This window comes from Paracoccidioides brasiliensis (genome assembly GCF_000150735.1).
Source record: "Paracoccidioides brasiliensis Pb18 unplaced genomic scaffold supercont2.5, whole genome shotgun sequence".
Lineage (NCBI taxonomy): Eukaryota > Fungi > Ascomycota > Eurotiomycetes > Onygenales > Ajellomycetaceae > Paracoccidioides > Paracoccidioides brasiliensis.
The window spans coordinates 390,133-401,954 of record NW_011371362.1 but is presented as its reverse complement, the minus strand read 5'-3'; the positions used below and the strand labels follow the sequence as shown (position 1 = coordinate 401,954).

General features: G+C 41.4%; 2 protein-coding genes across 2 annotated transcripts; one reads left to right on the top strand and one right to left on the bottom strand.

The window, feature by feature from the left end:
- Positions 1–1,233: 1,233 nt before the first annotated feature.
- On the bottom strand, positions 1,234–2,864 carry PADG_04590 (uncharacterized protein; the record flags this gene model as incomplete). The annotated part of the gene is made up of 2 exons (XM_010761758.1): positions 1,234–2,638; positions 2,791–2,864. The coding sequence occupies 2 exons, from the start codon at positions 2,862–2,864 to the stop codon at positions 1,234–1,236; spliced, it is 1,479 nt and encodes a 492-aa protein (XP_010760060.1).
- A 6,773-nt stretch (positions 2,865–9,637) lies between these two features.
- PADG_04589 (uncharacterized protein) lies at positions 9,638–11,647 on the top strand (the record flags this gene model as incomplete). The annotated part of the gene is made up of 1 exon (XM_010762002.1): positions 9,638–11,647. One exon carries the CDS (start codon positions 9,638–9,640, stop codon positions 11,645–11,647), a length of 2,010 nt encoding a protein of 669 aa, XP_010760304.1.
- Between the last annotated feature and the right edge of the window lie 175 nt (positions 11,648–11,822).

Here is an 11,822-nt window from a genome sequence, read left to right as displayed (position 1 = left end):
ACAGGGTAGACGTGAGACTTGTTCCTAACTTTCCAGTGGGAGCGAGGGAGCCAAGTACCGTCTTCCCCTATCAGTATCTGCAATATCATTCTTAAGACAGCAGATTAGCCAGCCAATGGGAAAGAGAGCAAAGGGGGAAGAGAACAAACCAATAAGAAACAGTGGAATTAAACGGAGGATGTGGAACGGGTAGAATAGATTTGCCCGGGTAGCCCTCGACTGTTACTATATTCACTTATGCATATGATCTTCTCGATGGTGTCAGTCAGTATCAGCATGTGGTGCAAGGATGGAAATATACTTGTCATAAGCATTTAAGTTCAGTCAGTAATGAGTCAACGAAAAATCTAAATCTTGTTAGATGAATTATGTGAGGCAAAGTAATGAAGGAGCTGGTAACTATCATAGGCGCGAAGAAAAAGGAAGATATTTTTGTCAAGATATTGATACTCCAGGATTGCTATCAGTTCAAGCAGCAGAAAAGAAATAAAAATATATAAAAAAAAACTGAGTGAAGCTCAGGAGGGTAACATGTGTATGTTCTGGGCTTTGGATCTACCTATGGATGCAAGAACGTCTATCCTTAAAAAGTACTGGCAGTCAAATGGACAAGGAAATTTCGCATAAACCAATCTTGATGAAAGGGAAAGTTGAGCAAAATGACGGAAGCAAAAATGACAGCAATGATCAAAACACTAATGGAACAAACGGCTGATCGCGTTCACAAACGCCTTTTGGGATGGCATCTTGACAACCCAACATGCAATGGCAGTTATTTCTCCCTAGTTTCAAGGAGAATGATTCGGCGCAATTCGAGAAAAGAATTTTGAAAAGGAGATAAAGAATGGAATCAGTGGCGAAAACTTGATCTTCAGCTCCGAAAGAGTTCGCAAATCTCCATGGGGCCTTCATGCTGGTTTTTTAGTGCTGGCGAATTAAAAATGTATCCATATGGGAAGTGACTTGACGGGCAACAGTGGAGAATTCCCCAAGTACCCACCAGGCCATACGAATGATGCCTTGACCATGACAAGACAATAGTAAAGCGAATGGTTGTAAGCCAGCGGTCCTTTACATCGGCGCACGTGCTGTACCCCGACCTGTCTTGTGTCTTTCCTCTCCGCTCCGCCCCACTCCTCCCATATTCCATAACCCTCCTTCTCCACTTCCTCCTCCGGTTTCTTAAAACCAGACAATGTTAACGAGCTAAGAGGAAATTGGGGCGATTATCCGTCAAGCACAAAACTCGTTCTCCAGCCAGTGACTTATCACAATCTTTCCTTCGTTGAAGTTCTTCTTCGGCATCCTCACGATGATAGCCGCATGGCTGTGAGCCACATTGTGGATATGCACCGGGTATTTCCGGAACCCAATAGAATTCAGGCTGTCGATTATCTCGAATTGTAAAGGTGTTAGCGCCAAAGTGCGGAACTCGGGAATTCCGCTTGGGGTTTCAGTTGGAGAATTTGCGGCATGAGGAGAACAAAAAGAAGCAGAAGAAGAAACTGGAGACGAAGTAGACCGCTTAACAATACGGCTGCTGCATTCCTCGTTCAGAATCATTTGCGATGGGATGCTGCTGTGTGACTGTTCTATTATCGGTATGAATGACGACTGGGTTTGTTTAGCTGGGGAAGATGTACCCCCAGCCATGCCACCATCTTCACCGCCAAGAAGGTATTCCGGCTTTTGGGCGGCGTTTACTATCTCATACATATCTTCCACAGCATTCTGCATTTCTTCCACGATCAACGGGACTTTGTATGTGCCAAAAAACACGCCAGATTTGCCTTCTTCATGGATTCGAATGCGCCTCTGACTGCGAAGAGTCTGGACCCCAGCGTTTATGAGGTAAAGAAGAGATGCAATCGGCACGAAGATACATAGAAACAGGTAGAGTGGGAGGTCAGCGAAAAATGACATGCTCTGATCAAATATCCATGTGCGGAAGGGCGCCGACTCCTCCTCTTTTAGAGTGACATACTTATCAGGGTTCACAATAACTGGAGAGTAACCCAGCGCATAATTTATATCGTACTTATCTAGTTGAATAAAGGGATCAGTTTTCGATATGGCCGTCGTATAAAAAACAGTCGCCCTATCATTGACGATATTTGCGTAAAGGCTTCGACGACGAAATTTTGCCAGTCCCAACATAAATATACTTCCTGGAGTTGCCATGACGCTAAGTAGAGGCTTGCCCGTGTCTCGGAATGAATCGATCATGAAGAGTTGACGCCCAGATGCCGAGATTGTTCTCGCACCAAGGACATTCCAAAAGTGGCTCTTCCTCGCTGGACTTCTTACACCTACATGTGGAGATGCAAAAGTTGTAAAATTAATAGGTTGCAGTTTATCAAAATAGCCCTTCGAATATAGAAGCCCAATCGCATACCGAGCGATTAGTCCACCCAGGGAGTAGCCCACCATGCTCAGTTTCCGGATATCGTAGCCTTGGCTCTCTAAACTTTCAAGGGCCTCTTCGACCTCGTGGGCCACACGCTCTCCGCCACGCTCAATTCCATCGTAAGTAAGTGACCCAGCATTACGCTTCACGGCCAGAATGTAGAGCTTATCTGCATGCTTTTCTCGCAGGGCACCCGCGATATAGTCAAAATGGGAAGGATTCCCATGCAGCCTAGTCAACTAAATGTTAGCCCATTAGTTCTGAAGGAGTCTAGCTGGATATAAATTAGAGCCGCTGAAAAATCAAGAAGTATATCAACATAAAAAACAATAAGTATATGAACTCTAATAGTTAGTTACCTCCTCCAGCAAGGGGCAACTCACCCATGAACGAGGACGCAGAGATGATCTGCACTCTTCTTGTTAGCTGGAGAATAGGGCCTAACTTCTCCCTCCATTGCAATGGAACCTCGCACTGCTAGGATGAGAGAAGAAAATGAACAGGAAGAGACTTGGTGAAGTCGGCGTTGTTGATAACGCAGGAGACTTTTTTTTTTGTTCGCCTTCCTTCACTATCGGCAATAACCAGTTGCAGTTTGCATTGTTTGCTTCCCGGTTGGCGTTTATTATTATTATTATTATTATTATTATTATTACTTATTTAATGCCTGGAGGCACGTGATCAGCTGACTAAGAATAGTCTGCCATCGCGGCCACAGCACCTCCCTAAGGGTATCAGGTGTGCCAGCGCAGCAGCTAGTCTGCTGCCTGACATGTCTAGTCGGCCGAAGCCCTCTTGAGAGTCTATGTACAGAGTAGCCTCTGTCCTGGAGGTTCTGAATGGTGTAGTAGCTGAAGATTACAGGACTGAGGAAGTCAAGAGCTTCTAGAGTGGTGTATAGAGGTGATGAGAAATGTATATAAGAAACATAGAAAAGAGAGAGAGGGAGAGAGAAGTTAGATGTTGAACAAATTCTAGTAGCAGTGTTGGATGTCAATGAAGAAGTGGGTATTAGTGCATCAGATAGAGAAGATCATAGCTTCTCTTATTGTGCTGAGAAGTCAGTCAATTACTTTTTTTGATTCTCAGCATGTTTCAGAGGTTTTAATTTGTTTAATGTTCTAGTCTTTCCAGCAAAATAAGAAGTGCTCAGAGGTTTTATCTCAGCTGCAAGAGCAGATGAGAAGTGTGTTGTCATGTGCTCATCTGTGATGATAGACTGCAAAGTCATCATGATCTGTTCTAGCTACCAGCAAGTGATTTAAGTTCCTTCAGAAAAGAGTAAGCTCAGAGAAGAATTCTTTTAACATTGAAATATTGAGGTTCTTATATCATGATGTGCTATTGAAGCTTCAGTATTGTTGCAGTGAGGCATTGAAGTGTTCTTTAGCATAGAATTTGATCTGTGTTAGAGTCAGAGTATAGTGAGTGAATTTCATTATGCAGATTGACTTGACCACAGCATCTGCAGCATTATTATCTGAAATTTCAGCATGATCAGAGCATCATCAAACATAGACTCATCTCAAATCAGCTGGACCTAGGCTCTATTTTGTTCAGAATCTGCAGAGTTCATTGAACTTAGCAAAGATAAGAAAAAATATTCATATGAATGTGTTTATATGAAGTCTTATTGCAGTCTCTTCATTGTCTAAAGTCACTATAATGTGCTATGTGAATATAGAGAAGAGATTCTGTAGCATTGTCTCAAGATCAGCAACTGCTGCAAGTACTTCAGCATCAAAAATCTCAGCAGTGTAGCTCAGAGACAGCTTATCAAACTTTAGAGATTGATTTATTTCTTGATATAAACAGTAGTCTCTGTCTAAAACTTCTTGACTGTCTTTGAAGTCATCAGTGAATGTGATGAGATTGAGAGGGAATACAGCTTTTTGAAATTAGTTTTAAAAAGCTGTTGATTCTACAGCTTGTCTCACAGTCTCAATTTCTAATGTCTTTTACTCTCTATTTGATATACTAGAATTGTCTCAAGAAGACAAGAACTCTGAATCAGATGTGATGATCATCATTTTAATATTTCATCTAATTTATTTAAAATGTGAGATATATTATCTTCAATATAGAGAGTGTGATGAGTCAGCTGCAGCTATGCAAATGACTAGTCAGTTATATATTCTTCTAGTCAGACTTTGACTGAGTCTCAGTTTGATTCATGTAGAAGAACAGAGATAAACATTATGACAAAAATAAATAGAATGACTTGAGCAGCATTATTAAAGACTATCTGAATTTTGTCAATGACTGTCTGAGAGATTCACTTTGAGAATCAGATCTCAGCTTCATAAAACAGAGTGCTGAAGGTACAGCTTTGAGTTGCTTGTCTAAGAAAATGTGTTTAACTTTTAAATAAGACTTCATTTAGTGATTTAACATGTTTTGTAGCAATTTTGACTCAAGTGCATGCAAGATGAATATATTCTCTGAAGAGTAACTTTCTGTCAAAGAAAATTTCTAGTCATCTGATGTAGTTATTGAGGGAAATTATTTGTTCATTAAAGAAGATGAAGAGCTCTAAGTACTTGATCTTTTTATGAAAGTATTGAAGCTCTGTATTGACTGAGTCAAATGAGATTTCATTGTCAATATCTCATTTCAGAGTGTGATTGAGAGAATTTTGAAGCTGATTTTCTACTCACTCAAAAAAGCTTTTAGTCTCTAGAATTGTAATGTTGTCTGTGTACTCAAACTGATCTTTCATAAGTTGAAGGAGAGGTTCTACATAGAGCAGAAAGAGAATTGATGAGATGAGAAATTTCTGTGAAAGATCATAGAGAATCTGAAATATTTTTAATTAAACACTGTCTAGTCAAATCAAAACTAGTCATTGATCAAGAAAAGACACTACTTACTTTATCAAAACTGCCAGCCAGCTCTGTTTCTGTAGATGTTTTAGAAGCTGATCTTGAAAAACTCTGTCAAAGATCTTTTTGACATCTAGAGTGATTATGTCAGTCAGAAGATGTTTGTATTATGCTTCTTGTACATCACAGACTAGTGCAGTGATGAGATCTACTGCGGACCTCTGTCAAATAGCACTACACTGATTTTCTACTAGAATGTGATGATGAAGAGTGAGATGGGACATTCATCTAGCTATCAGACACTTCAGCTCTTTGCTGAGATAGAATAGCAGTGTGATTGAGTGATAAGACTTTGATAAAGAGTAATCTCTTTTCTCTGACTTTGAAATAATTATCATCTCAGCCTTCTTGAAGCTCTGGAAATGAATTTCTTGATCTATACAGTGTTGAAAGAGTAGAATGATTTGATTGTCTATCACTAATCATATCTTTTGAAGAATTTTAACTGTAATGCTATTTAGATTAGAAGATGTGCTAAGTATCTGACAGATGACTCTGTAGACTTTCTGCTCTGTAAGAGGCATTCAGAATATCTCTTTGTATGAAATTATTGATGTATGCTCTGAGATATCTTTCATGTCAAAATGTCTGATCAGAAGTGTCTCACACAATAGAGAAGATTTGCCAGCACAAAATTATTCTACATATCCATCAGAATGTTGTAAAGAAGAAGTGAAATCTTGAGATTAATATTTATGTCATTTGGCAATCTTGTAGACATCTGATAAGAAGGAAGCCTTCTTAATTCACTGATGATTTCATACTCTTTTAGCTTTTCTAATTTCTATCTGAAATGTCATTTATTCTGATTGACAAAGATCATGTCTACATGCTGCATGATATACTTTTCTGGCTATCTTGACTGCTAAGGTTCACTATGAGACATGATGACTCTTGAGTCCTGAGATGAAAGAGCAGAAGTTTTGTAGAGTCAGTTGAAAAGATTTCACAATATCTGCTGCTTTCTTATTCATGTTCTCATAGACTGATGAGAAAAAGAAAATGAGTAGTTGTAAGAAGCAATCAGTATTGCAGATTGTGAGACTAAGCTTTTTCTTCTTAATCAATTGAGTCTGAGTCTGTAATAATTGAACTGTTGTGATAAGAGTTTCATGATCTGAGATGCAGTGCAGTTCAGAAGCAATATGACAGATAGCTGAGTTAGCAGCACAGAAGATAAAATCAAGTATGTCTTTTCATCTATATATAGAGAATTCAGCTGAGTTGAGAAGCTGAAGTTTGAAAGAGATTGCTTAGTTATACAGATTCTCTTTTGTTTGAGAATGTCTATCAATTGTAGAGTCTTATACTGTGTGTCTAATATTAAAGTCATCTAATGCCATTCAGAGGATGATCTCTGTGGTGTGTATAAGAGAGAAAAGATCTTGCAGGCCTTGATCTGCATCTGTGATGCCAGATGAGACATTGTATATATTGTAGATATTAGTTTTTTTGAAGTTAGAGATCTTAACTGAGACACAGATAACATCTCTTGAAATATCTGCTATAGATTGAGTTGATGCAAAAGCTCTTTCATTTCTAATATAGAGCAGTACTCTGAGCCTCTTGATTCAGTTGAAGTAAGAATAAAATGAAGTACTTGTATGAGAGATGACTTTTGAAGAGATGAATGAAGAGGTTCATGACTATTCAGAGTTTCTGAATGATCATAATATCACAGACTCTTTTTTCTATTAGTGAGAGAGTGATGTTATGAGAGCTTGACTGTTTTTCTATGTTGATTTGATATACAGTGAGTGTAAATTCATGAGAAGAGTTGTGACTGCTCTTCATTAGTGAAGATTCAGACTTAATGTGATCTTAATGTCTGTTTGAGAGCAGATTATTGAGTTTGTCTAATTGCTCTGAGAGCTAGTGACTGATGTCAGCAAAGCTGAGAGAGAGAATGAGATGAAGTCTTTAGAGTTTAGCTCTGAATTGCTCTTCTCTACTGAGATTTGATAAGCTGAGATAAATGCTCTTCTGTCAGCTTCACATACTGAGTGAAGCTAATAACAGAAGATGCATTCTATATATTTAGAGATTATTTTGAGTCTCACTGAATAGTCAGTGCTAAGAGTGAGATGAGAATCAAGACAGTTGCAGCAGTGAGCTGATGTTTAATATTTATCTGAATATGTGAAACTGCTACACTTCTCATAATGTAGAAGCTGTACACAGTTTCTTTTCATATGAAAGCTGTGATATCTTGTGCAAATTGAGATCTTTGATGATTTTTTGATTTTATTAATCATCATTGAGTGACTGAAAAGATGAAGTTTGTTTGAAAAAAAATATACTTCAGAGATTCATACTTCAATTCAGATGTACTCTTTATGCAGATTGAGGTCTGTGAACTTCTTTGTTCAGTGACAATGAATGATTGAAATCTGATGAGTGATGTCTTAAATCTCAGAAAAAAGCATCTTTTCTAACATTGAAATCTGAGTGATATTCTATCTGTCAAAGCTGTATGTTGACTTTTTGATTCAATCAATTATAAAAAAGATTCAGAATTTCTATTGTTTAATAAGACAGTCATCTACAGCAGCTTTCAGCTTATTTGCATGTTCAAGAATGAAGACTGTCTTCACTGAAGAGAAAGTAGTCATAGTGATTTCTGATGAGCAGTATCATACATTAATAATTCAGATCAGATCAGAGATCATGACATGTACTCATTCATGAATAGTTTAAGAGTCTAGATCATGAGCAGCATATGCTGCAGATAGTTTAATCATAACTCATTTGTCTTTCTGTTCTTGATGCAGAGAACAATTAATCTGCTGTATCTGCTTTTTGTGAGATTGTCTTATCACTGAAATAATCTGAGAGAAATTGTTTGAGAGAATCATCTTAGCTGTCACAGCAGTAGCATATATCAACATAGACTTTGATTCAACAGTGAGGTTTTTAATAACTTTGACTATGCTGTGTTCCATGGCTTGCCTTAGTACAGCAGTCTGATGTGGTAGAGAGTTCTCATAAGTGCATAGTATCAGATTCAGTACTGCAGATAGCTCATTGCATAGCTCAAGCACTGCAGCTAGCTCTGTAGAGAAGGAGTTGTTTGTATGACTCAACAGAGCATTGAGCTTATAATTTGCTGTGAAAGAGGAGTTCTTCATGGTTAGCAGGACTGCTTGAGTGCAGTCAGTCACATTCTCAATGGATTCTCCTCCTGGTGAGAGGGCTGGGTGGGGATTGAAGTTGATATTGATTTGATGTAGTTGAGCTGTGGTGGCTGTTGTAGTGTCTGACACATCCTGGGACATGTTGTTTTGGGGCTGGGGGGGATCATCTGGGGGTTTTAGCAGAGCAGAGGAGATTGCGCGGGCTCTCTTCTTTTCAGAGCAAAGAGGAGCCTTGGTGATAGCAATGTCGCTGTTGTTTTGGCTCATCACGGCGTGATGGTGCTATCACATTGTTATGTTGTCCCGGTTGGCGTTTAACTTTACGGTTAGAACGGGCTTGAACGGTGTTGACACGTGACGGTGAGCTTCAACACAAGCTTCCAAAGTCTTAGACCTCAAACAGCCTTGAGACTCTCAGGCACCAACGGCGCAGTTCTTCTCATTAAGCTCCTCAGTTGCTACACGGCAACTTCGTCACTTGAGCCAGCCTGCAGGCCCAGGCCAGTCAAACATACGGTCTTTTGTCGAATCTTGCCGCACCCGGCGGCCAGTCTTTCACATAGGTGTCGAAATCAGCTTGATATGGGCAACTTCGGAATTCTTGAAGGGCCAAGTAAGGACCACGTAAAGGAGGGTCGACCTTATAGGTTTAGCCACGAGGGTTAACCGGAATAAAAGGTCCCGTCTCATTCACATGTCTCGGAAAGGAACTGTGTATCAGTACCACTACCCAAGAATCAACTAGCGGCATCCGCATTTTGTCCCGTGCTGGGGTCATATCACCTTATTCTTTAACGTCTTTGACAACTACGTCTCGTTTAAGGTCTACGCCAACGACACACCTCCTAAGCTACTTATATCGCTCCGGACTGGTTTGACATTTGGATTGCCGAAATAAAGGACCCATTGGACGAGTCAACGTTTTTTTTTTCATGCTGCATGTCATTTGGAACCACGAATGAAGGAGAATATTTTTCAACTATCACAAATCTCGGGGCTGTCTCCAGTGAGCCCTTTTCCTGGTTTAAGTGTCAGTTAAACCTCATAACCTCTGCATCTGACGCAGAACAAAGAAGCTTGAGAATGAAACATTGTATCTCAGCTTCATACAATAATCATACTCCTCTCACCTTTGTAGAAAAGATCACCAGGAAGGAGCAATATTTGGCCCTCAATTTTATACTATAAACACACCTCAGGAGTGGATTAACATCATGTTTAATCATCTAGGGCTTTTCAAAGATGTTCTTTGTCCTGAGGGCAGCCGCTGTCTGCTCCTAAATTGCATTTTCTCTCATGCAGACAAAGAACCCGTCCCTGTGCCTGTTGCTCCTTTGCCAGCTTCGACTCCTGTACCCGAGAACGTAGCTCCAGCTACTGCTGCGGATGAGGGACCTGTACGAAAGCGAAGGCGAGTAGACGCTACAACTGATACTAAACCGCCACTTCCATCCAGTACTAAAACGGAAACAAAATCAGAAAATACACGAGATGTGGTTGTGAAAGAGCGTCAAGAAAATGGAAATTCAACTTACCACTTGTATCGTGAAAATGCTCAAACTCTACGATCTGTAACAAAAGCAGTTTCCCCGCCTCCAGTTTCTCGTCGATCAACATCCGAGGTCTCTCAAGGAAAGACACCCATCTCATCGCGCTCCGATACCGTGAAGCCAACTGCTGTGAAAAATGGGACTACTTCTCACCGGAGACAGGTGAAAAAGGAGCCACTAAACCCGAGAACCATTTCTAAATCTCCTGCATCGCATACAGTTCGGATGGCCATTCTTACCAAGTTGCATAATGCCATGGTCAAACTCAATAAACAAGTTATCGAAAAGGGCGACCCGTCCAAGAAAGCTCTCATTTTGTCTGCTGATGAGGTCGTGGCAATGGCCTTGGATGAAGAGGAAAAGGCAGCAAAGGACCATTATTCTGTATATGCCAACGTTATCAAACTCCGTATTACAAAACTCATGAAGATGGCCAGAGAAGAGTGGGAAGACAACGTGACGAAATATATTGTTACGAAATTCACCCCGCCAACATCGGCAGCAGAGGATTCGCCTAAAAAGCTGGAGGAGGATATTTCCACGGGTCTGAGCACTCGAGAAGAAATCTCCATCCTTTCGAAGTTGAATGCGTCTCATGAAGTCCTACGCAAAGCTGGATATGTCACCACTCCTCCAACTGATGAGGAAATCGCAGAGGCCAAGCGCGGCGCCGAAGCAGCTCAGGGATGGGAACTATGCGAGCGCTGCAATGGAAGATTCCAAGTTTTCCCAGGCCGAAGGGAAGATGGTCTTTTAGCTACTGGAGGGCCTTGCATGTATCATCACGCAAAACCAATTCGACCAGAGAAACAGAAAACAGACCTCATTACTGGACACAGGGAATCATACTACCCATGCTGCAAGGAGACAGTTGGGACATCTGCCGGATGCACAAAAGCCGAATGGCATGTCTTCAAGGTATCAGAGGTTAAACGCCTTGCTGCCATTCTCCAGTTCAAGGAAACCCCCCGACAACCAAATAAACCTACACTTCCTCCAGTATGCTTTGACTGTGAAATGGGTTATACTACCCTAGGCCTTGAACTCATCCGTCTTACAGCTATCTCATGGCCACAAGGGGAAAAGGTCCTTGACATTCTAGTAAAACCGATCGGGGAAATCCTAGACCTGAATTCTCGCTATTCCGGCGTCCTCCCAGAACATTTCGCCAACGCTACCCCTTACAACGGCAAGAAACCGCCATCATCGTCCCAGCGTTCTTTTATCGACAACAACAACAACAACAACAACAACAACAACCACAGCGGCATCCCTCCATCGCTCCCCGTCGTCGACTCCCCCCACGCTGCCCGTGCCCTCCTCTTCCAACACCTCCAACCCGAAACCCCTTTAATCGGGCACGCGCTTGAAAACGACCTGAAAGCATGCCGCATCATCCACCCCACCATCGTCGACAGTGCACTGCTATACCCGCACCCGAGAGGCCTGCCATACCGCTTTGGCCTACGGGCACTGACGAGCAAATTCCTTGGTCGCCATATACAGACTCAGGGCGGCGAGATGGGGCATGATTCTATGGAGGATGCGAAGGCGACGGGTGACTTGGTTAGGGTTAAAGTGAGGGAGATGTGGGGGGCGTTGAAGAGGAGTGGGTATTCGTTTGAGAGTGGGAAGTTAGTGGAGCCGCATGAAAGTGGGGCGGTACTGGGGTGAAGATGAATGGTGGTGTTCTGGGGCATGGAGTGCGGGTGAAGAGGGGGGAAGTGAGTAGCGATAGACGCTTAATCCTTATTTTGGTTGCGGGTATATTTTTGTATGGGCTGCGTTTGTCTAGAGACCGCTTGTGCCGTTACCTGACTTATTTTTCGGGGCTGATTTTGGCTACTTA